Consider the following 26,732-nt stretch of genomic DNA (forward strand, 5'->3'; position numbering starts at 1 on the left):
GAAAAACAATTCAACATCTTCACTGGTGACTTGGCAATGTGGTGTCTATTCCAAAATACCACCTTTAAAACTGAAGTAATGTCTAATCTCTTAAGGCATAATTAGACTCTTAAACACAGACACTCTCATTCAACATTTTGATAATTTATTCACAAAGATGGTCCAGAAAAGGACTGGGTCAGAATTACAGTGATAAGGGTTACAATAAAAGCTGTTCTAGTGGTACTATTTCTAGGGGCTGTAACCAATCCAGAAAGCGTCTCATCTCTTAAAAGAGGGCAGAGACCACACCATCCAAGTGCTAGATCTTAAAGCAAAATATAGTGGAGGACATTGTTTTCACTGGCAAGCCTGGCTTCCCAAGAAGTGCGTGCCCACGTCAGTGGATTAAAGTGGGGTAGGGTGGAGGGAGGAGGCAGATGGAGAAGAAAAACACAAAATCATACAACTAGCCAGTAATAGCCGATGAGGAAGCAAGATCACCACGGGCTCAGGAACCGCTCACTGAAGCAGCTCCTCCAGCTCCTCCATGTCCATCTCCAGGGAGGAGTTGAGCGAGGCCAGGGCAGAGGATGCGTCTTTGCTCTTCTGGACATTCGCTCTGGGCTGGGGTGTTTCTGGCTGAGTGGATTCCTTCTTGAGGTCTTTGCCACCATTCAGAATCTTCTGGCTCTCAAAAAAGAACTGGTTTGGATGACTCAAAGAAAAGCCACAGTCATCCACCTGCACAGGAAAGCAAATGTTTACCACATTAATATGTAGCAAACTAAAGGAGCAGGCAGAATGGCAGCAACATGACAATAAAACTATATTGTTTTAAATTAAATTAGAAAAAATAATAAGCAAAGAGAGATATTCCCAACCAAAAAAATCTATACTGAGACAAGTAGTGAATGCAAACAGCCTTTTTTACTCATTGATTTCTAATGTAGACAGTTTCCGTATGTGGGAGAATTCAGACACATGTCCTTTTAATATCTTCATTAATCTAAGGCAAGTTCTAAAATTGGCAATAGCAGTGATGCTCTTGTAGGAATAATCAATAGGAGAGATGCTAACAAAAGCAGATTTGAGAAATAAACACTTCTTTTTAATGATTATGTCAAAAACTTAGTGTTTCAATCTAATTTTCATATCTTATTTTTTTTAAAAAGGAAAGACACTGAATACTAGGCCTAAGTTTGGAAAGTTCTGAGGCCTCTTAATCAAAAGGGTGTGGAAGCAATGGGATTGGCAGCAGGTTTGATCCCTGGCCCGCCACAGTGGGTTGGTGATCCAGCCTGGTTGCAACTGTGGCTTGGATCTGATCCCTGGCCCAGGAACTCTGTGTGCTAGGGTGAGGCCCAAAATAAGAAGAAAAAAAAATAAGAAGGGGGGGTTGTCCCACAAGTAATTAAGAACATAAATTAAAACCCTTAAGCTGAGCAAGCAAATTAAAGAATACAGTTCATAAGGGAAAGTGTTGTACAAAGCTGGTGCTGAAAATACCAGCCAGATTCGTTCAACTGGTGAGAGCCCTATTCTGATAAAACCGATGAGAATCTGGAGATCCCTTGTGGCTCAAGGGTTTAAGGATCTGACATTGCTATAGCTGTCATTTAGGTCGCAGCTGTGGCTTGGATTCAGTTTCTGGCCTGGGAACATCCATATGCTGTGAGGGAAGCCCCCCTCCCCCCAAAAAAACCCTAAAAAAGCACCTAATGAGAATTTGTTGTTGTTTACTACTTTATTAATGTTTAGTCCTTTCAATTTTGCAAAGAAAATTTGTATGTTATTAAATAAAAACACTATTTTCAACAGGTGTAACAGTAAGAGGGCTGGCCCCATGGTAGAGCAGACCAGCTCCAGGCCTCCCAGTGATTGGCTGTGTGGGTGCTCTGGGCAAGTCAGGTAAACTACGAATCTAGACAGGAAAACACTAATGACAGTTGTGGCCCTGGTCAGGTTCGTAAGCTTTAGATGAATTCCTCAACAGCCTGGGTCTTCTCTGCCCCTTTGACCCTCGCCCTCAGCACCCCCCAAGGCTCTGAATGGGGATGTGAGTGTGTCCAGCTCGGTGCTGCTCTGTGGACCAAAGAAGCCAGTGTGTCCAGAGCACTAACCTCTGGGCCTGGCCTGTGTGAGGAGCTCTGCAGATGGTGGCTGACACTCCCATTATTATTTTCATTATTATCAGTGATGTTAGAGGATATGTTTTTTTCTATGAAATACCTTATAGAAATTCTGCAGTTAGGGAAGCACAAGAGAAAACTTATTTCATGAAAACTAGAAAGCATAAACATGATAAAACTTAGCTTGTCACAGTAGCTGATAATGAATTCAATACATGCAACATCTTTTGGGGGAGTCATGGATCCCTGTGAAATCTGATAAAATACCGAGCTCCCCCCAAAACACACAAATGCACTTAAAAAAAAATGTTTCGAAAGGCACGTGGCCCTCTGGGTCCACTCCTGGTTACCCATCTTGGGCTACGAAGCCATGATCAGGACCGGTGGTTGCAAACTAGGGGTCTGTGGGCCAAGCTGACTTGCAGATGTGCTACTGGCCTGCATGGGGCCTTAAAATGTGTCAGTGTGAATGCCTCTAACAGCATGACTGCTTCAGTGGCATTCATCTTGGCCAGCTTCACTTTTGGGGTTATGTGCCAGCCCCTGCAGGCCTCAGTGTTTGTGATTATGTGTTACATCTCTCAGAACCTACCAGCAAGGCCTTCTGTGCTAAAGGCAAGGTAACAAGCAAATGCTTTTCCCCAATTCCCTTGCAGCCAGGGGTCCGGGTGGACCAGGTTCCGCAGAACAGGAAAGCATGAGATGTGGAAAAGAGACCAGGGTAACATGAGGTGGCGGCCACAAGTGAAAGCGCCTGATCTTCTACAAGGAAGATGGCAGAAGCCTGTGGTTCTGGTTCTGGACCTGTTCTGGGGGCTGGCTGCCTGAGGCCTGCAGGTCCACTGGCCCAGCACCTGCTCTTGTGAGTGAAGCTTTACTGGGGCATGAGCAAGCCTGCCCTTCACACTGTCTCTGCACAGCAGCTATAGGGCAGCAGCCGTGAGAAGCCACATGGGTCATGAAGCCTGAAACTTTCACCAGAAAGCCTGCTCACCCGTGATCACATCCTGAGAAGTGGAGTGGTGGGTGGCAGCTACAGTAAAGTAGACAATATTCCTGGTTCTGTGACATCCAGAATTAATTCCCTGACCCTTCTATACATTTTATAAGCTACCTAATACCGTGTAATAAATCCCTTTGTGCTGAAAACAGCTGGAGTGGTTTCTTTTGCTGCAGCTAAAACCCCTGAATGAAAGAAAGGCACAGTTAACAGAAGACAAAGAATTAGGTTATAAAAGCTTAAAAATTTACTTACATTATGTGTCACCTCAAAGTACTTCTGACAGGCTACCTGGTAATGTGTGCCTTTCACTAAATCCAAAATCTAAAATGAATGGAAGGAAGAGAAGGAAAAAATTAGAAGTTAGGTTTCTTCTAAACCACTGCAGCTCCCGATTGCCAGCCTTTTCATAATCTTCATTCCAGACAGGAAATGCATTAAATCATGTAGCACGTTGTACCCCTGCAGCCTGGACACTGTGATAATTCTGACATTATACAGCAGCTGTTTAGGTCAGCATTAGACCACAGATGACAAGAGATAGTAAGGATCTTTCTGACCTACCAACTGTGAATTTCAATAACTTTGCCTTGACAACAAGATGAAAACAGATCCTAGTATTATGACTTTGACAGTTATTGTCAGAATATCATATTGCAACATCTCTTCCAAAATTGTGGATATAAATCTAGTAATCTAAATGGTTGGTGCATGAAGCAATCAAGTATACTATTTAGATTTTTATTTTCCACATTACCAGTTTATACAGACAGAGCATAAACTACAGCTGTGTGCCCATCAGGAAAATTGAATGTAAACCCTTTGGATGAGGATCTGTGCAGAGGGAATGCTTTTGCCTTCAATCAGATTTGTCCTTTTTTGAAATGAAGTTATTTCTAGTAAAGCTCAGCAGAATATGAGAGCAAATAGTCTATTCTGAACACCTATTAGGAACAGCGTCCTATCTTGTGTAAATACAATTTGCTTTCCAGTTCTACTTCATGTAATCTCTTCCGAGGGTGCCAGCTCCCACTCTTATCAGCAGGGTGCAATGCCAGTGGAAATTTGTAGTTTCATCACCTCCCCTGGCAAATAAATAAAATATACATCTGGCCTATTTATAAACACAATAAAATGCTGGAATTAAGAGAGTGCCTCAAACGAAGGAAAAGACAGTCGGGAGAAATCCTAATTTCTATCCCTTTTCAAAAGGCTGACCTTCCTATGACAAAAAGAAATGTGCAAGAAGTCGTCTCATTATTGAGAAGGCTTAGACACATACACACAAAATTACAGGGCAGAGGGGCATCATGTAATACAAGGGTATGCTTAAAAGAAATGTTTTTCTCTATCTTACAGATTACATTTCTAAGTTTCAGGTCACCTTTTATTAAATTGTACGTAAAGGACCCAAGCAAATGCCAACCAATCAGAGCACCTGGGGTCCTGCTTGTCTGCCCATTTGACCTGTTCACTTGCTTGAATTATTAGAGAAAAAAATGAAAAATCTGTTTTAAATTGATGACTATACATTTTTAAAGTGAAGAAAGTCACAAAGGTGTAAAAGTAATTCTAACATTCTGAGATCATATTCACTAGTTTTTACACATAGACAGCAATTCAGACTGTCTTGAGATGAATGTAATGGGTTACTGGCAAACATCAATGATACTAATATATGAATATCTATGAACTATAATCTTGGAGAAGCAGGGACTTCAAACATAAACTTTAGTCTAAATAAATTACCCAGAGCAGTTCTTGCTCCAGTGCCCCTTTTCCAGTAAAGTCTGCTTTGTCAGCACATGCGTCTCCTCGGACAATTCATTTTCGAGTGTTAGATCAGAGTCACTCTCACACTCTTGAAGGAATCCCCTCTGAAACATAAACAAACTCAGGCTGTCCTAGGCTGTCCTGCCAGGGAGGCCCTGGTAGACGAGAGGCCACTTGGAGAAGCATCCAGCCAGCCTTCTGTGGGGAAGGCACACAGAAGTAAGCTCCTCCCTGGAACTGAACCTTAAAGTGACTGCAGCTCCTGGGAAACTATGATCTGCAGTCTGTGACCTTGAGCTGCAACGACCCAGTTAAGCGTCTTCTCAATTCCTCAGCCACAGAAACAATGAGGAGCAGGGTCAACCTGGCAGAGGAGTAGGATGTGACGCTCACCTTCTCCCACAAACACATTAAAAAAACCACCTACACATAGGACAATTCACACAGAACATCTACTGAACGTTGGCAAAAGACCCTAAATCTCCAAAAAGGGCAAGAAACCCTCCATGTAACTGCGTAGAACAATGGGAAGAGAAAGAGGATCAGGACGGGACCAGCACTCCTGAGCCCGTCAGGAAGTAAGAAAGAGGAAACGAACTCGCGCCCTACGAAGGCACCTAAGCAACAGGAAGAGCAGCTGAAATGAGGGTCCTCAGGGACCTCTGAGGCGTTTCTCAAAGCCTAAGAGAGAAGCGCAGCAGATGGACTGGAGGGCAAAGCAGAGAGAGAGCCACAAAGTTCATCTGTACCACCACCCTGGACACCACAGCCCGAAACACTCAGAAGGAGTCTGAGTGCAGTCCTGGGAAGACTAGGGTTGGCTGTTGGGAGACAGCCTGAAGGGCTGGGGAGTGGAGGGCCACAGCCAAGGGAACCCAGGAGGAGGCCTGGACATGCAGGAGAAGCAAGGTGCCACTGCTGGGGAGGGCGAGTGAAGGAAGGGTGGACCGCAGTATGAATATCTTTCTCTTACACATGCACGTGTGGATTCTCAGACAGCGAGGCTGTGGGCGGCAAGGTGCCTCTTGCACAGGCTATGAGTGGGGGCACCTCCTGCGTGAGCTAAGTGTGATAGGGTAGCTCTCACATGGTCTGGAGTCAGCGGTGGGGCAAACCACCGCAGTCACCTCAGATTCCAGAGGTGGGTGCGGCCCACCACCACTGGGGTCCATGAAGAGGCACCACCCGAAGCCTCAGTCACCTCAGAGGTCGGCACAGAGGAAGGCACTGAAAACAAGCAACCCCCATTGTTGCTCTCACTCACCCTGCTGCTGCCACTGGCAAACATTCTGGGCACCGCTTACACCTGCCTGAAGGTCACTTTCACTTTCCAGGGCCCTGCAACCAGGAGCAGCCTGCACCACCTTCCTGTGGGTCCTTGCCACTGTCAATGGCCCAGCAACCAGGACCTGGCTCCTAGCCCTGCTCATTGCCTCTCACCTCCCTGGAAGCACGTGCAGCACCCTATTGAGGGGATATCGTAAGCTCTTACAAAATACCCAGGGGCGCTCTCCCATATAAATAGTCCTCCAAGACTACTGTAGATGTTTTCCCTAAACTCAGAAAATAAAAATATAAGCAAAATGAAAACGCTTAGGAACCATTTCCAGTTTAAAGAACAGGAGAATTCTCCAGAAGGAGCAAACCATGAGACAGACCCATGCAGTTTAACAGACACCAAGTTCAAAAGGAGATAGTGAAAATACTGAAGGAATTAAGGGTGAATATGAAGGAATTAGGAGTGGATGTGGGAGTTCCCATCATGGCACAGTGGTTAACGAATCCGACTAGGAACCATGAGGTTGTGCGTTCAATCCCTGGCCTTGCTCAGTGGGTTAAGGACCCGGCATTACCGTGAGCTGTGGTGTAGGTTGCAGACATGGCTCAGATCCCACGTTGCTGTGGCTCTGGCATAGGCCGGGTGGCTACAGCTCTGATTCGACCCCTAGCCTGGGAACCTCCATATGCTGTGGGAGCGGCCCTAGAAAAGGCAAAAAGACCCCCCCCCCCAAAAAAAAAAAAAGAGTGGATATGAACAGTAATGCAGATAACTTTAGAAAGGACAGCAAAAATAAGGAAGAATCAAGAAAAATTATAAAATTCACTTGCAGAGATGCAAATTGGGTTAAAGGTAATGAAGAGCAGAATAAATAATGCAGAGAAATGAATTAGTGACTTGGGAGATAGAATAATGGAAATCACCCAATCAGGACAGCAGAAGGAAAATCAAATGAAAAATACATGAAAGCAATATCAGAGACCTATGGGATGATATAAAGCAGGCCAATCTACATATGGTAGGAGTTCTAGAAGGAGAGTAAAAAGAAAAGGGAATTGAAAGTATATTTGAAGAAATTATGGCTGAACACTTTCCAAATCTAAAGGATACAAATATCAAGATACAGGAATCACAAAGAGCCCCAAACAAGTTGAACCCAAACAGGCCCACATCAAGATATATAATAAAAATGGTGAAAAATTCAAGAGAGGAATCTAAACGCAGCAAGAGAAAAACAAAGAGTTCATTATAAGAGAACAGTTGCACCCCTGCCCCCAGCATAAAGCTATTAGCTAACTGCTCTACAGAAACACTACTGACCAGAAGAGAGTGGCAAGATATATTCAAAGTTCTAAAAGGAAAAAAATTTGCAGCCTAGAATATTCTACCTAGCAAGAATATCATCTAAAATAGAAGGAGAAATAAAGAATTTCTCCAACAAACAAAAACTAAAAGAGTACAGCAATACTAAAAACATTATAAAAGAAATACTGAATGGGCTCCTCTAAACAAAAAAGAAGTAAAGAGAAATAGAGAAATAGGATGGAGGAAATCACACTTGGAAAGCAAACACTTAAACAAGCCAGAATACAGATATAAGAGGAAAAAGAAAAAAGAAAACCTACTGTAAGAGCAATGATAAACACAAGGAACAGCAAAGGATAAACATGAAGATGTTAAAAAAAGGATCTCAAAATCATAAAACGTGGGGAAGGAAAGTAAAGAAAATGTAGACTTTTTTTAAGGATGTGTTTGAGCCTATATGACTATCAGGTTAAAGCAAGCAGATATAGGAAGGTATTAACATACTTGAAAAACAGGGCAACCACAAATCAAACCAAACAATACATTCACAAAAACTAAAAAGAGGACACAAGCATAAATAAAAGGAAATCAACCAAAAAAAAAAAAAAAAAGGAACGAAGGAGAAACAAAGAATCAACTGGAAAACAAGGTTTAAAATGGAAATAAATACATACTTATCAATAATTACCTTAAATGTCAATGGACTGAATGCACCAATCAAAAGACATACCATGGTAGACTGCATAAAAAGCAAGAGCCTACAATATGCTGCCTACAAGAGACTCACCTTAGGGCAAAGAAACATAAATTGAGAGTGATGGGATGGAAAAAGATATTTCATGTGAATGGAAAAGATAGGAAAGTATGAACTGCAATACTCATATCAGACAAAATAGGCATTAAAATGAAGGCCTAAATGAAAGACAAAGAAGGACACTATTTAATGATAAAAGGATCCATTCAAGAAGAGGATATTAACACTCATCAATACATATGCCCCTAATATAGGAGCACCCAAATATATACAACAAATACTAATATACATAAAAGGAGAAATTGATGGAAATACAACAACAGTAAGAGAATACTTTAACACCTCACTCACAGTGATAGACAGATCCTCTAAACAGAAAATCAATAAGGCAACAGAGATCCTAAATGACACAATAGGAAAGTGAGACCTAATGAAATTTTCAGGACGTTACAACCAAAAAAATCAGAATATGGTTTCTTCTTTCTTTCTTGCCTTATAGGGCTGCACCTGTGGCATTTGGAAGTTCCCAGGCTAGGGATAGAATTGGAGCTATAGCTGGGGCCACAGTCACAGCCACAGCAACTTGGAATCTGAGCCATGTCTGCAACCTACACCACAGCTCACAGAAACTTCAGATCCCTGAACCACTAAGTGAGGCCAGGGATCGAACTTGTATCTTCACTGATACTACTTAGATTCGCCTCCACTGCACCATAAAGGGAACTCCCAGAATATACATTCTGTTCAAGTGTACACAGAACATTCTCAAGGACTGACCACATACTGGAGCACAAAACTAACCTCAACAAATTTAAGAGTATAGAAATAATTTCTATTTAAGTATCTTCTCTGACCACAATGGCATAAAACTAAAAATCAACCACAGGAAAAGAAATGAGAAAAAACTGACTACATGGAAGCTGAACTAAAAACAAATGAGTCAATGAGGAAATCAAAAAGGAAATTAAAAATACCTCAAAAGACAAATGATAATGACCATGGAGTGGTCATACAACTATTCACAATCTATGGGATGCTGCAAAAGCAGTGCTTAGAGGGAAATTCATAGCAATACAGGCCTTCCTCAGAAAAGAAGAAAAGGCGTCCCCTTCGTGGCTCAGCAGTTAACAAACAAACACGACTAGGATTCATGAGGATGCAGGTTAGATCGCTGGCCTCACTCAATGGGTTAAGGATCCGGTGTTGCTCTGAGCTGTGGTGTAGGTTGCAGATGTGGCTCAGATCCCACAAGCTGTGGCTGTGGTGTAGGCCGGCAGCTGTAACTCTGATTTGACCCCTAGCCTAGGAACTTCCATATGCCATGGGTGCGGCTCTAAAAAGCAAAAAAAAAAAAAATTCAAATCAAGAACTTAACCTTCCACCTAAAAGAAATACAAAAAGAAGAACAAACAAAACCTAAAGTCAAAATGAAAGAAATCATAAAGATGAGAGAGGAAATCAATAAAATAAAATAGAGATTCAAAAAAAATAAAACCAAGAGCTGGTTCTTTGAAAGGGTAAACAAAATTGACACTCCTCTGGCCAGACTCACCAAGAAGAAGAAAGAAAGAACTCAAGAAACAAAAAAGGAGAAATCACAACAGATACTGCAGAAATACAGAAAAAAATACTATGAACAATCAAATGCCAATAAATTTAACAACCTAGAAGAAATGGACAACTTTCTAGAGACATATAGCCTGCCAAAACCTAATCAAGAAGAAACAGATCAACTGAACAGATGGATCACTAGAAATGAAACTGAATATGTAATAAAAACACTCCTACAAACAAATCCAGGACCAGATGGCTTCACAGGCAAATTCTACCAAACATACAAAGAAGAACTTATACCCACCCTTCTCAAACTTTTCTAAAAGGTTGAAGAAGAAGGAACACTCCCAAAGACATTCTATGAAGCCTAGTTATCAAAACCGGACAAAGATACTACCAAAAAAGAAAATTAGAGGCCAATATCTTTAATGAATATAGACACAAAAATTCTCAACAAAATTTTAGCCAACTGAATCCAGCAACATATAAAAAAGATCATACACCACTACCAAGTGGGATTCATCCCAATTTCACAAGGATGGTTCAACATATACAAATCAGTCAATGTCATACACTACATTAACAAAAGAAAAGTAAAAAACCACATGATCATCTCAGTAGACGCAGAAAAAACATCTGACAAAATGCAACATCCATTCATCATAAAAACTCTTACCAAAGTGGATATAGAGGGAACACATGTTAATCATAATAAAAGCCATTTATGACAAACCCAGCCAATGTAATACTCAATGGAGAAAAGGTGAAAGAAAGCCTTCCTGCTAAAATCTGGAACAAGACAAGGATGCCCACTCTCTCCACATTTATTCAACATAGTATTGGAAGTCCTAACCATAGCAATCAGACAAAAAAAAAGGAAAAAAAAGGTATCCAACTGGAAAAGAAGAGGTAAAACTGTCACTCTATGCAGATGACATGATACAATACATAGAATACCCTAAGGACTCCACACAAAAACTACTCGAACTGATCAATGAATTCAGCAAAGTAGGATACAAGATTAACATTCAGAAATCAGTTGCATTTCTGCATACTAACAATGAAATATGAGAAGAAAAATACAATACCTTTCAAAAATCTCAGTCAAAAAAATTAAATCCCTAGGAATAAACCTGACCCAAGAGGTGAAAGACTTATATGCTAAGAACTATAAAACATTAATCAAAGAAATTAAAGAGAATTAAAAGAAATGGAAAGATATTCCATGCTCCTGGATTGGAAGAATTAATATCATTAAAATGGCTATACTAACCCAAAGCAATCTACAGATTCAATACAATCCCTGTCAAATTACCCATGACATTTTGCACACAACTAGAACAAACAATCCAAACATTTATATGGAACCATAAAAGACCCAGAATTGCCAAAGTATCCTGAAGAACAAAAACCAAACAGAAGGCATAACTCTCTCAGACTTCAGACAATATTACAAAGCTACAGTAATTAAGACAGTGTGGTACTGGTACCAAAAGAGACAAACAGACCAATAGAATAGAATAGAGAACCCAGGAATCAATCCAGACACCAATGGTCAATTAATCTTCGACAAAGGAGGCAAGAATATACAATGGGAAAAAGAGAGTCTCCTCAACTAGTGGTGCTGGGAAAACTGGACAGCTGCGTGTAAATCAATTAAACTGGAACACACCCTCACACCATGCACAAAAATTAACTCAAAATGGCTTAAAGACTTAAACATAAGACAACGCACCATGAAACCCCTAGAAGAGAACATAGGCAAAACATTCTCTGACATTAACCTTACAAATGTTTTCTTAGGTCAGTCTCATAAGGCAATAAAAATAAAAACAAAAATAAACAAATGGGACCTAACCAAACTGACAGGCTTTTACACAGCAAAAGAAACCATTAAAAAAAAGACAACTTATGGAATGGGAGAAAATAGTTTCAACTGACACAACCCACAAGGGCTTAATCTCTAAAATATATAATTTATACAACAAGAAAAAAAAAATGACCCAATTGAAAAATGGGCAGAACACCTGAAGAGACATTTCTCCAAGGAAGACATACAGATGGCCAAGCTGCACATGAAAAAATATTCAACATCACTAATTATTAGAGAAATGCAAATCAAAACTACAGTGAGGTACCACCTCACACCAGTCAGAATGGCCATCATTAACAAGTCAACAAATAAAAAATGCTGGAGAGGGTGTGGATAGAGAAAAGAGAACCCCCCTTCACTGTTGGTGGGAATGTAAATTGGTACAACCACTGTGGAAAACAGTATGGAGGTAACTCAGAAAACTAAATATAGAACTACCATATGACCCAGCAACCCCACTCCTGGGCATATATCCAGACAATACTTTCATGGAAAAAGACACATGCACCCCTATGTTCACTGCAGCATTATTCACAATAGCCAAGACATGGAAACAACCTAAATGTCCACAGGTGAATGGATTAAGAAGGTGTGGTATATATACACAATGGAATACTACTCAGTCATCAAAAAGAACAAAATAATGCCATTTGCAGCAGCATGGATGGAACTAGAGACTAAGTGAAGTCAGAAGGAGAAACACAAATACCATATGATAGCACTTATATGTGGAATCTAATATATGGCACAAATGAACCTATTTACAAAACAAACCCATGCACATAGAGAACAAATCTGTGGTTTCTAAGGGAGAAGGGAGTGTGATGGACTGAAGTCTGGGGTTGGTAGAAGCAACCTATAGCATTTGGAGTGGATAAGCAATGAGGTCCTGCTGTACAACACAGGGAACTATATCTAATCACTTGTGATGGAACATGATGTAGGATAATGTGAGAAAATTGTATACAAATGTATAACTGGTTCACTTTGCTAAACAGCAGAAACTGACAGAACATTGTTAATCAACTATTTTTAAAAAAACAACAGGAAAAGAAAAGAGAAGGGCCTTGCACCATTCAATGAAGTTTGGTTTTTTCCCAAATGGAATGGGAGCTACTGCTGTGTCCTAAACACAAAGGACTTACCTTTTTTTTTTTTTTTTAAGGCCTCCCCACAGCATATGGAGCTCCCAGGCCAGTGATCAAATCCGAGGGTTGCAGATCCCATTGAGTCAAATTGAAAACTCCCTACATTTTTAACTGGATAATCTGCCTGCTATGCTGGCAAGAGCCTGAGGGGGTGGTGGCAGGGAGTGAGCTCATTGCAAGAATCCAGGGAACACATGAGGGAGGCTGGGACCAGGTGTCAACAGTCCTGGCAGTGAGAAGGGTCATATTTGGGACAGAAGCATTTTCCACTTAATGGCCATGAACTGTTTTTGAAAAACAGCTGTTCTACGTGAAAATGACCCATCAGAGCCTGTATTCCAGTCTCCTGGAGTAAAGCATGACCTACTCCCAAATTCTTGGCTCCCAAAAGTCAGTAAAATGCCCACATATCAGTGAACACCATTATGTAAAATAAATTTGAAATACCACAAATAACACTCACCAGTCACTCAGCAATGTGACTAACTAATGGAGGCTCTTATGCAGTAATGCTGAGCATGTGCCTGAAGCCCCCAGTGTCAGCAGCATCTCAGCTGCCCACCTCTGCTGACCTGGACCTTCTCATAAGTAAGTCTACTACTATACTATCTATGCAGCATGCAACCCGATTCAGTCTCTGCACCTCCTTTCCTGACTTCTGACAGAAACATCCACCGCAAACATTGTATTAAGATACCCTACAGGTACGTCTATGTTGAGGTTGGTGCTGAATGACTCCAGGGTGGAAAACCAAAGGAAGGGAAAGGAGAGCTGAGGTGTCAGAAAGACACTAACATTTAGTTTGGGAAATAGGAGCAAAAAATACAAACATGGCAAAGAAACACCAAAATCCAAGAAAGACAGATGCCCGAGGGAGGGAGGTTGTGGAACAGATTTGGAGTCTAAGCTTCCCTCTCTACAACCTGCTTACACACCCCAGGAAGGACTGGCCGCTTGTCCCAAAGTGAAGCACTTACATGTCTGTGTCCACAAAGACACGACGGGAAGGCTGGCAGGGCTGGCCTAGGTGATGGCTGAAATGCTGAGGGCTGTCATTACGGAGCCACCTGTACTTCCTGAAACCCACAGTCTCACGGTTGGGCTCATTCAGAATTTTAATTTTTTGTGTAGTCATAATTCAAGTAACCTTTTTTTAAAGGGCTCCATTTTAACAAAAAAGTGTGTGTCCCAGAGCTGTGGACAGACAGCGCTAACTTAGAGCCAGACGCTGGGGCCTGAGAAAGGTACCAGGTCCACCTGCAAGTGGTCTGCTTTTCTCTGCAACAGAAATTTTTGTCTTATGTTTTCTCAGGAATGAAGGACTACGGGGTGTGGTGATATTTTACAACATATTAATTTTGACCTTACCTATCTAGCCTTGTTTTTTCCTTTCAAATATGCTTTTTGGCATGTGAGGGTTACGAGTTCGTTCATAATATGCTTGCTTATGTGTATGTTTTTATGTTGGGTGTGTGGTGAATGTGACATTAGAATTTTTTCAAGAAAAAAAATTCTGTAGAGAAGCCCAAATGAAGAAGATGTGGTGGGCAACAGTATGACCTTTTGGACGAGGTCTGTTTCTCCAGCAGAGCTTCTGAAGGGCCAGCTCCCCAAGGCAGGACCGGCCAGAGGGAGGGTTTTAGAGAGAACAGGTAAGGGACATACACACAGAGCTGGAAACCCTTCAAGAGGAAGGAATGTAGGGAGACAAGAGAAAGTAAATAGCAAGATGAAAGAAGCGGGTGTCGGGGGTGGGGGAGTGTTGGGGAGGGGAATGCAGAAAGCCAGAGAAACATGCTCAGTAAGATGGAGCCCCCAGCTTGCTACCTGCGCGGCCTGGGAACACCCCTGCGCGGCCCACAGCCAGTGGCCCTGCACACCCAGCAAAGACAGGAACTCCCATCCAGGGGCTACAGTCCACCCTGGGAGACCCTGAGCTCACCCTGGTTTCCTCCCAATCCAACGTTAATACCCAAAGAACAGTTCTTTAAGGAGGAAACCAAGTCAAGTGCCAATTCGGATGTCTGGGCTAGAAGTTTCCTAACTCTTCTTTAGAAAAATATAATTACACCATTTGAACAAAGGCTTATTTGAAAACTCAAGCTTACCATTTAAAGAAAAAGTTCCTATGAATCTAAGAATATTGCTCAAATGGCAATTTGGTTTTTAATGCCCACATTTCTAGGCTAAAGTACAAAATGTCAAGAGTAACAATCCATTTGTTGTTCTAAGTAGTACCTGAGTAGTCAAAGGCTAAGGAGTGGCATCAAACTACTATATTTTGGTAACTCATAATAACTTTTTTTCTCTATATTTTAAACTATTTATCAGCTCACTAAAGTCCATCAGGAAGAATATTAGATGGCTTGCTTTTTTTTTTTTTTTGCCATAGCAAGCGTGAGGAAGTTTCTATTAGGGATTGAACCTGTGCCACAGCCGTGACAACACCAGGTCCTTAACCCACTGAGCCACCAGGGAACTCCTTTTTTTTTTTTTTAAAAAAAACAATGCAGCTTGTCATCTTTACAAGAAAGGGTTCATCATATCTGTATTTGCTAAGTTTGGCAGAAGCATTAATTACATTACATTGACTATTTCATCCTCAAGGCAGATTACTGTTTGGGTTTGGAATCCTATAGAAATGGCTTACCTTCATCCTTGCAGGGGGACAGAGAGCAAACAGGGTCACATTTTTCTCACAGCTGGATGACAAGCACGTGATACAAAGTACTGGTGGGAAATGCTACCTTTATATTTATACACAACATACATATATGAAAAAGAAATCCAGATGACACTGCCTTGTGCCTTTGTTCCGTGCCTACCGTGAGGTCCAGGGGACTGTCCAGCAGCAGGCGGTGTCCCACCCCCACCCCTTGGCCTCAGGGAGCAGCAGCACAGCTCAGTACGCTGCCCTCACCACCCAACACACAGCTCAACCTTCTCTAACTGAAGGTTGTATTCTGTTGTATTCAAAAGTGATCATAAACTTGTTTCTTCCTTAAAAAGTCCACCTCTCAAGAGTAAGTATTTGCTGATACTTTTCTACTGCATTCCCAACCCTCCTTTATTTCAAAGATGAAAGAAAAGGCAGTCAGGATGCTGAGTCTAGGACACTTCTGAACACATTATTTGCCAAGAAGTTTTCTGACTCACTCTTCATTGTCTGTAAACACAGTTATCTGACTGAATTGATTCTACCTCCCAGAGTCTTTAAAACTCATCCTCTCCCCCCCTCCCCACATCCAACAGTCAGGCCCTCACCATTCCCTTTTATGGCCAAGCTTCTTGCTGGACCCCTTCCTCATTCAAGACAGCTCCCAAGCCACTACCCTAATAACTCCCCTGAAACTTCATCCTAACCCGGTCCCGAAAGCTCACAAGGCTGGGGTCATCAGTCCTGTCTCCCCACTGCCCCCCCCGCCCCGGGCCCCCGATCCTCATACTCCATCTGGCTTCTCCCAAGTGTGCTGTTAGGTACTTCAACTCCCAGAGTTCTAGAGAGACTCAGAGGGTCACTGTTCCATTTGGGTTAGTCCAGTATTTCCTAAGTTTGTGTAGGGTAGGACTCTCCAGGGTGGTGTTTCTCACGTCTGTCCCCAGAACCTGTTTCCATGGCTCTCCCAGGACCAGGGCTCCTCAGAACACATCCTGAGCGCTGCAACTCCACGTGCTTGCCTCCCCACTGGACTGTCACCTCCCAGGCGGAGGGTCTTGTTAGTTCTGGGTCTTGAGTAGCAGCTGGGATACAGTCATTTGCTGACGCTGAATGACACCTTCTCCTTCACTGGCTAGGCCTGACTCCTACTCCACCTCCACACTCAATCCAGACATCGCTTCCTCCGCGGAGCACTACCTCTTGGCCCCCCGCCCTCAGCAGATCTTTCCACCAACTCTTTGGCAGGCACTTAGAATAACTTTTTAAAGCACTTACCATACTTCATTATATCGCGCCTTTTAATGCCATGAGACCTAAAGCTCTAACACAGTTTCTTAATCATCTTTCTGCTTCCAGATTTAAACATAGTGAAAACTTAGCAACATGCACGGTGCTCCACGACTGGGTTTATGGAGGTGAAAGCTATCTTTTGTGCCCTTGGGGAGGATTAGGCCACAAAGACAGTCTGGAGGGGAGAAGACAAGAAACAGTACGAAACAGCGCTGACCCAACCAGGAGAGCACAGGGCGCTGCAGCGGGGCAGAACCAGGCATGACTCTGAATCACAGCAATCAAGGCAGAGGGGGTCAGGGCAGCTCAGATGGGACAACGTGCAGGAGACACGTCCCTGGGTGGGCAGAAAGGGGAGGCCTATCAGAAAGATGACCGGGCATCAGCGGGAGGGACTCCTGAAGGAGAGGGGGCCGGGGAACACCCTGCATGTGGCCGATGGGGAGAGGAGGGTACCAGATCCTGGCCTGTCTGCTCTCCCAGGAGGCAGCACAAAGGACCCAAGGCCCCCAGGACCAGGGCACACATCTCCCAAGGGCAGAGGGCATGGGCGACTAAGCATGTGCCACAGAAGCTGGCTGGCTAAGCAAGCTGCCTCTGAGGGCAGCCTGGCCCTGTGGGCAGGAGGTCTGGAGCCCTGGTTCCATAAGGGCTGCTCTGCAGGCTCATCGCCCCTCACGCAGAGCCCCTTGTGGGACCACGTAGGGACTGCCTGGGGACCGCTGTCCTGCTCAGTCCTCCCTGCTTCCTCCATGGCAGGCCCTGACCCTGAGAGCACGTCTCACACCACGTGGGTGGGTCTGCCTTTGCAGGGAGAGGGATGGGAAAAAGGTGAGCAGAGAAGGGACGATAACCACCATCACACCTATGTCTCTATCAGATATTGTTCTGGTCATGTTACTTAAATCTGTTCTTCATGTACATATGCAAACACATTCAAAAAAGAATGCTTAGAGCAAATTTAGGCCTTTGGGATGCCTTGGAGAATGTGATTAAAATTGTAACCCTCTCCAGTTAGGCAAGTATCCTATGCCACGCCTCATGAATCCTGAGATAGTCCAGCAAGTCAGCTAAATTCCACAGAGAAGAGAGGCTTTCAGAAAGGTGCGTAACACTCAAGTTCAGTAATCATGCTACATTACTCCCTTATTATGTTTTTTCCCCAACAACACAGATACTCTACTATTGAAAATTTCTCATTGTCTTTTTACTACTGTACCTGAATAAAGGTTCTGAATCATTAAAAATACATTCAACATTTGGGTTAATAAGCCTTGAGGGAACACCAACCATTACATGAACTTGAAATAGGGGGAGGGAAAGAGAAGGCTGAGGGGAGAAGGAGAAGGGGGAGGCGAGGGCAGCAGGCGAGAGTCGTGTCAAGGGCTTGGAGGGATGGAGAAAAGTCCGGTCAGACCACAACCCAGCAACTGACTCGATGATCACCACTGTGCTGTGACTGTCCCATTTTTTTTGCCTAATATAAAAGCACACCACTTCAGAATCAATATGCCCTATGATCTTCATGGAGGGGATGAAAATAACTATTATCCTAATTTAACAGTTATTTTCAAAGATCTTACTCATTAAAAGGGATGCATCATATCAGATATGCTATTCAAAACAGCAACTAAACTTGAAGAAACTAAACTTAAAATCCATCACTTAAAGGTTTTTCCAAGGACTAGAGAATTAAGAAGTTAAGACAGAAGCATATATTCAAGTTTATATATAAATATACATATTTAGGGAGTTCCCGTCGTGGCGCAGTGGTTAACGAATCCGACTAGGAACCATGAGGTTGTGGGTTCAGTCCCTGCCCTTGCTCAGTGGGTTAACGATCCGGCGTTGCCGTGAGCTGTGGTGTAGGTTGCAGATGCGGCTCGGATCCTGCGTTGCTGTGGCTCTGGCGTAGGCTGGCAGCTACAGTTGCAATTAGACCCCTAGCCTGGGAACCTCCATATGCCGCGGGAGCGGCCGAAGAAATGGCAAAAAAAGACACACAAAAAAAAATATACATATTTATACACATACAGATTTATATATATGAGTAGAAACTTTGTTGAACAAGCACTGCGTTGTAAATTGATGGTAAACACTACCAAGAAGTCTGAAATGGCTTGATGCTAAGCAGACTAAGAATCTGAAACACTTGCCTTACGAACAAACATTAACCGCTTAATTTTCTGGATTCTTTAAGTTTACTTCTCAAAAACAAAGGGGGCAGGGCCCTTTGGGAGCATAGTCTATAGAACTGATCATGAAACAGAACTAAGGTAGGAGAATAGTTCTGTGTTCATGGTTAGGCAGGCTGGGGTTTATTACAAATATCGTTCAGTGGCAGTACCATATGCTATTTGGTGAAATTCCTCTACAGATAGCAGAAACTTCTCATGTAATGTATAAGTAACAGAATAATTATAGAAAGATACATAACTGTAAACAGAGTACTGAATTTTCTTTTAATAAAGACTATGTTTTCCACTTTAATGCAATTTTTAAAGAAAATAAAACTTTAATAGCTTTGGCTAACAAATGGCTTAAGTTATTTGACTTTCAAAGTGATTCTTCTTTGAACCACCTTGAGCAATATTAAATAATATTCAAATGACCATTTATCTTCAGCCTATGAAAAGGAATGATATGTAGAGAAATCAAGTTAGAGTTTAATGATTGTTATGATAAAGCCAAAAATAGCACCCCCTCCTCCTAACACCAGTTCTAAAGCTCAACCTCCCACCTTTCCCTTAATGCAGTTCCAAGATTTACCAAGAACAATGTATGCATTTCCAACTACATCCCTAAGAAAAGCAAACCTAAGTGCAGCAATTCTCATAAATCAGCAGAGATGCTTGTGACAGTGACACAGACAGAAAAGCTGCTCTTTCATAAAGTGAACGGACAGATTGATACCATCATGTGTTGATAAGAACTCCTCACCTAAGAAAACCATAGGGATCTTAGGTAATTCATAGTTATAAGAACACTGAGTCACCAAGTGACTTAACATAGTATTACTTTTAAGTCTTTGAAATTGTCCATTTGGAAAGATTTCTTCATTAAAATGCATTTACCAGTTTTAGATTTCATATGGTCACTAAATTCTTAAGAATTTCTGGACTGTGAAAAAGAGAAGTTAACTTGCCTCTCAAAAAGTATTAAGAGCATACATTTCTCCATATTTCAAGGTTTTACTATCACTTAATTTTCTTGGAAGCATCAATTAGATTTAAAATAATCATTGATAGTTATGCTGGGTAAAATTCCTGAAACATATTTTCTTCCTCTGCTAAAAAAATTAAATTGAGAAATGAAAAGACAGTTTAAACAATACAAGGATGGAATTATATTTGTAAATAATGCATCATTTTAATTAAAAACCTTGAAAAATCCGTAGTCTTATTTGTGCCCATTTATGGGTCAACATGTAAAAGTAAATATTGGCTATAATAGGTCAAACACAACTGTATGCTAGAAGTAAATATTAAAATATGACACAGAAATAGAACCTAATCACTCTAATACTCAATAGTCACAAGTATTTAGAGCAATACTCTCCAGTGGAAATACGAGTGATATCTGTAATTTAAAATTTTCTCTAGCTACAATTAAAAAGGTAAAAAGAAACATGAAATTAATTTTACTAATATATCTTATTTAAACAAACATTGTTTACCATCATTTCAACATGTAATGGATATAAAACTATCACTACTAAGTGAGTTTACAGCACTTTTTCATACCACTTGATAGCATCCTGGAGTGTATCTTACAACCAGGCAAAGCGCTGGAGCGATGCCGCTGGCTTTTTGCAGTGGACTGTGCACATCCCCTTTCAAGTTAGGGTTTGTAACATCACACTGGTCGCCTGACATCAGTCACAGCAAGAGTACTTACGAAACAGAGCTGGTTTACCAAAAAACACACCACTGCCTGCAGTGCACCTCGGTGTGGACCAGCCAAGCTTCAGTGCTAAATAGTCACCACGTAGCTAGTGGCTCTAAAGTGGACAGCCCAGACCAGGCACAAAAAAAGTCAGGCTTCCAGCATCAGCAACCTGAAATGTCCAGTTTTCTAGAAAGTATTATAAAGCATGGAAAGAAACAAGAAAGTAGGGCCCACTCACAGGAGAAATAATACAGACTGTCCCCAAGAAGCACAGAAGTTGGACTCACCAGAAAAGACCTTAAATCAGCTGTTTTTTTTTTTTGGTCTTTTTGCCTTTTCTAGGGCCACTCTTGTGGCATATGGAGGTTCCCAGGCTAGGGGTCTAATGGCAGCTGTAGCTGCCGGCCTATGCCACAGCCACAGCAATGCGGGATCTGAGCTGTGTCTGCAACCTACACCACAGCTCACGGCGATGCCAGATCCTCAACCCACTAAGCAAGGCCAGGGATCGAACTCACAACCTCATGGTTCCTAGTCGGATTTGTTAACTACTGAGCCACGATGGGAACTCCTAAATCAACTGTCTTAACTACCCTCAAAGAGCTAAAAGATACTACAGACCATAAGTTATAAGAAACCAGAAAGATGATGTCTTAACAAACAGAAAACAGCAATAAAGAGAATAAAATTATAAAAAAGAACCAGAGAGGAATTCTGGAGCTGAAAATTATAACTGAAATGAAAAACAACAGCCAGTTTCAACAGGCAGACAAAAGAACCAGCAAACTTGGAAGTAGGTCAGTTGAGATCATCCAGCCTGAAGAGTAGAACGCATGAAAAATGAAGAACTATGAACACAGCCAAAGACAAGGGTAGGACAGGTGCCCCAACAGACACACAAGGGACACCCAGGAGGAAGGGAGCCCCCGGAGGAAGAGACTGAAAGGGGCACAAAGAACAGCTGAAGGAAAAATGGATGCAACACTCTCTGACTTGATGGGAGATGTACACCTACACATCCGAACAGCTCCACCAGCTCCTGGGAGGACAGACGTGGAGAGAAGCGGAGACACACTGCAGAGAAACACTGAAAAGAAGGGGACAGGAGAGAACACGGACTGGAGCCCGGGGGAGAGCAGGAGCGAGAGCAGCTTCTCCGTATGGGAAGGAAGCAGGACAACACATCTCCCTCCAAGACTAAAACTGTCCACCAAGATGGGTGTGTCCGACAAAACTATCCTTTAAAGATGAAGGCAAAATCAGTACGTTCCCAGATGAACAAAAGCTGAGGGAGTCTGTTGTGAGCAGATCTGCTCTAAGGGAACAGGGAGGGGCCTTCAGGGCAAAATGAAGGTTACCAGACAGTTACTCAAGCCAAATGAAGACAGAGGACAGAGGTAAAGGTCACTACTAGACATAGAAAGGCCAGGAGTATTATATTTTTGATATGCAAGTCCTCTCTTACTTCAATATTATTAAAAAGCAAATGCATAAAGTAATACTTATAAATCAATGTTCACAGGTACATAATGTATAAAGATGTTAATTTGTGTCAACAATATAAAGGGAACAGAGAGAGCAGAAGCAGAGTTTGTGTACACTACAGAGTAAGCTGGTACGAACTGAAATAAGCTTAAAATAATAACTGCAATCCCCAGAGTAACCACTAAGAAAATAACTAAAAATATATATACAAAAAAGGAAATGAAGAAAATTGAAACAGTACACTGCAAAAAATATCAATCACAAAAGAAGGTAGTAATGGAGGAATTGAGGGACAAAAGATATTATGTCACACGGAAATCAAATGGCAAAATGACGAAAGTGAATCCTTATCAGTAATTACTTTAACCGTAAATAAACTCTCTAACCTCAGAGAGTAGAAAATGGATAAAATTATATAATCAAACTATCTGCTCTCTACAAGAGACTTAGTTTAGATCCAAAGACAAAACAGGTAGTGAAAGGATAGAAAACCTCATCAATGAAAACAGGAACCAAAAGAGAGCTAGGATGGCCATACTAACCTCAGGCAAAACAGATTTTAAGTCAAAAGAATGTCATAAGAGACAAAAAGGGCATTATACACCGATAAAAGGGTCAATCCATCAGGAAGATGGAATAATTACAAACATATACGCACTGGAAAACAGAATACATGATGCAAAGGTCAAAAGAACTGAAGTTAGTACCAGACAGCTTACAACAACAGTTGGAAGCTTTATTACCCCACCTTCATAAACAGGCACAACAACTGGACAGATCATCTACAAAGAAAGAGAATCTGAACAACATTATTTTTTTTAAAAGGACTGTTCTATTTTTATTTTTTATATAATGATTTTTTTTCCCCAAGCACCCCATCCATCCCACTCCCTCCCTCTCCCCCTTGACATCCACAAGTCTATTCTCCAAGTCCATGATTTTCTTTTCTGTGGAAAGGTTCATGTGTGCTGGATATTAGATAACAGATAAAAGTGATATCATATGGTATCTGTCTTTCTCTTTCTGACTTACTTCACTCAGTATGAGAGTCTCTAGTTCCATCCATGTTGCTGCAAATGGCATTATTTTGTTCTTTTTGATGGCTGAGTAGTATTCCATTGTGTATATACACATCTTCCTAATCCAATCATTTTTCGATGGACATTTGGGTTGCTTCCATGTCTTGGCTATTGTGAGTAGTGCTGCAATGAACATGCAGGTGCATGTGTCTTTTTCAAGGAAAGTTTTGTCTGGATATATGCCCAAGAGTGGGATTGCGGGGTCATATGGAAGTTCTATGTATAGATTTCTAAGGTATCCCCAAACTGTTCTCCATAGTGGTTGTACCAGCTTACATTCCCACCAACAGTTTCTCCACACGCTCTTTAGCATTTGTTCTTTGTGGACTTATTAATGATGGCCATTCTGACTGGTGTGAGGTGATATCTCATGGTGGTTTTGATTTGCATTTCTCTATTATTTTAATCAGGGATATTGAGCATTTTTTCATGTGCTTATTGGCCATCTGTATTATCTTCCTTAGAGAAATGTCTATTCAGGCCTTTTGCCCATTTTTCAATTGGGTTGTTGGCTTTTTTGCTGTTGAGTTTTATAAGTTGTTTGTATATTCTAGAGATTAAACCCTTGTCAGTGGCCTCGTTTGAAACTATTTTCTCCCAGTCTGTAAGTTGTCTTTTTGGTTTCCTTTGCCGTGCAAAAGCTTGTCCATTTGATTAGGTCCCATTGGTTTATTTTTGCTTTTATTTCTGTTGCTTTCTGAGACTGACCTGAGAAAACATTTGTAAGGTTGATGTCAGAGAATGTCTTGCCTATGTTCTCTTCCAGGAGTTTGATGGTGCCTTGTCTTCTATTTAAGTCTTTCAGCCATTTTGAGTTTATTTTGGTGCATGGTATGAGGGTGTGTTCTAGTTTCATTGATTTGCATGCAGCTGTCCAGGTTTCCCAGCAATTCTTCCTGAATAGACTGACTTTTTCCCATTTGATATTCTTGCCTCCTTTGTCAAAGATTAATTGACCATAGGTGTCTGGGTTTATTTCTGGGTTCTCTATTTTATTCCATTGGTCTGTCTGTGTGTTTTGGTACCAGTACGACACTGTCTTGATGACTGTGGTTTTGTAATATTGCCTGAAATCTGGGAGAGTGATGCCTCCTGCTTGATGTTTGTTCCTCAGAATTGCTGTGGCAATTTTGGGTCTTTTGTGGTTCCATATAAATTTATGGATTGTTTGTTCTAGTTCTGCGAAAAATGTCATGGGTAATTTGATAGGGATTGCATTGAATCTGTAGATTGCTTTGAATAGTATGGCCATTTTTACAATATTATTTTTTCCAACCCAGGAGCATGGAATATCTTTGTATTTCTTTACATCTTCTTTAATTTCCTTGATTAATGTTTTATAATTTTTAAGAATATGTCTTTTACCTCCTTGGTAAGGTTTATTCCCAGGTGTTTGATTTTTTGGTGTGCAATTTTATTTTATTCATTTTTATTTTTTATTTTTTTATATTTTTTCCTGCTGTACAGCATGGGGATCAAGTTACTCTGTTCTTCAAGGATGATATACAGATGGCCAGCAAGCACATGAAAAAATGCTCAACATCACTGATTATAAGAGAAATGCACATCAAAACTACCATGAGATACCACCTCACACTAGTCAGAATGACCATCATTAATAAGTCCACAAAGAACAAGTGCTGGAGGAGTTGTGGAGAAAAGGGAACCCTCCTACACTGCTGGTGGGAATGGAAACTGGTACAGCCACTATGGAGAACAGTTTGGAGATACCTTAGAAATCTATACATAGAACTTCCATATGACCCCCCCAATCCCACTCTTGGGCATATATCCAGACAAAACTCTACTTAAAAGAGACACATGCACCCACATGTTCATTGCAGCACTATTCACAATAGCCAGGACATGGAAACAATCCAAATGTCCATCAACAGATGATGGGATTAGGAAGATGGGGTATATATACACAATGGAATACTACTCAGCCATAAAAAAAGAATGACATAATGCCATTTGCAGCAACATGGATAGAACTAGAGAGTCTCATACCGAGTGAAATGAGTCAGAAAGACAAAGATAAATACCATATGATATCACTTATACCTGGAATCTAATATCCAGCACAAATGAACATCTCCTCAGAAAAGAAAATCATGGACTTGGAGAATAGACTTGTGGCTGCCCGACGGGAGAGGGAGGGAGAGGGAGGGATCGGGAGCTTGGGGTTATCAGACACAACTTAGAATAGATTTACAAGGAGATCCTGCTGAGTAGCATTGAGAACTATGTCTAGATACTCATATTGCAACAGAACAAAGGGTGGGGGAAAAAACTGAACAACATTATTACCAATTAGATATACCAGGCAAATATGGAACACTGTACCCTAAACAGCAGATTATGTATTCTTCTCAAGTGCACAGGGAACTTTCTCCAGGACAGACCATTATGTTAGGTGACAAAGTAAGTCTTAATAAATTCAAAAACACTGAACTTATAGAAAACATCTTCTCTGAACACATTGTTTTGAAATGAGAAATCAGTTACAGAAAGAAAACTGGAAAATTAAAAAATATATAAAAATTAAACAACACATTCATAAACAACCAATGAATCAAGGGAAAAAAATCACAGGGGAAATTACTTTGAGACAAAAGAAAACAAAAATACAATACATGAAACTTTTTAGAATATAAAGAAAGCAGTGCTCATAAGGAAATTTCTGGCTGTCAACACTACAATAAAGAAGAAAATTTTCAAATCAATTACTCAAACTTATACTTTAGTTGACTAAGAAAAGAAGAGCAAACTAAACCCAAAACCAACAGAAAGAAGGAACTAGAGGGTGGAAACAAATAAAATAGAGAAATACAACAGGGAAAATAAAATTAAAAAAACTAAAACCAGGTTCTTTGAAAGGATCAACAAAATTGACAAAAACTGAATGGGAAAGAAAAAAATGAGAGAAGACACAATGACTAAAATCAACAGTGAAAATGGGGACATTATTAACTTCACTGAAACGAAGGCAATAACAAGGCAATACTATCAACAACTTCACACCAACAAATTAGCCTAGATGAAAAAGACAAATTCCTAAACGCATAAATTTCCAAAACTGGCCTAAGAACTCAGAAAATCTGAGCAAACATGCTAACAGGCAAAGACTGAAAGTACTTTAAAAGCTTCCCAACCAAGAAAAGCCCAGGACTAGACAGCTACAAACATTGAAAGAAGAATTAGTACCAATGCTTCTCAAGCTATTCCTAACTCATTCTAGGAGGCCAGCATCGCCCTGACAGCAAAGCCAACAGAAACAAGAAGACGACAGACCAATATCCATTAAGAACACAGGATACAAACACTCAGCAGCATACTAGCAAACCAAGCCCAGCAGCACACTGAAGGTAGCATAAACCACGCCCAAGTGGGATTTATCCCAGGCATTCCTGGGTGGTTCAACATATACTGATCAGGAAGTTTGAATTCTCCGACTTTGTTCTTCTTTTTCAATATTGTTTTGGCTACTTGGAAGTCCTCGTAATTCCATATGAATCTGAGGACTGACTTTTC

General features: G+C 41.2%; 1 protein-coding gene across 3 annotated transcripts in view; it reads right to left on the minus strand.

The window, feature by feature from the left end:
• Positions 1-123: 123 nt before the first annotated feature.
• PRIM2 (DNA primase subunit 2) overlaps positions 124-26,732 on the minus strand; it is a 357,737-nt gene continuing 331,128 nt past the window's right edge. For 2 of the 3 annotated variants that reach the window (XM_021098097.2, XM_084966367.1), the window contains 2 exons: positions 3,367-3,435; positions 124-723 (listed from right to left, as the gene is read on the minus strand). In XM_021098097.2, the coding sequence (XP_020953756.1) occupies positions 502-723; positions 3,367-3,435 (291 nt within the window). In that variant the 3' untranslated portion in view covers positions 124-501. 3 annotated transcript variants of the gene reach the window in all.

The sequence above is a fragment of the Sus scrofa genome, chromosome 7 (assembly GCF_054392235.1).
Source record: "Sus scrofa isolate SSC_HxYL_T2T_F1_AM1 chromosome 7, Sscrofa_HxYL_maternal_Yorkshire_Landrace_v2.0, whole genome shotgun sequence".
Taxonomy (NCBI): Eukaryota; Metazoa; Chordata; class Mammalia; order Artiodactyla; family Suidae; genus Sus; species Sus scrofa.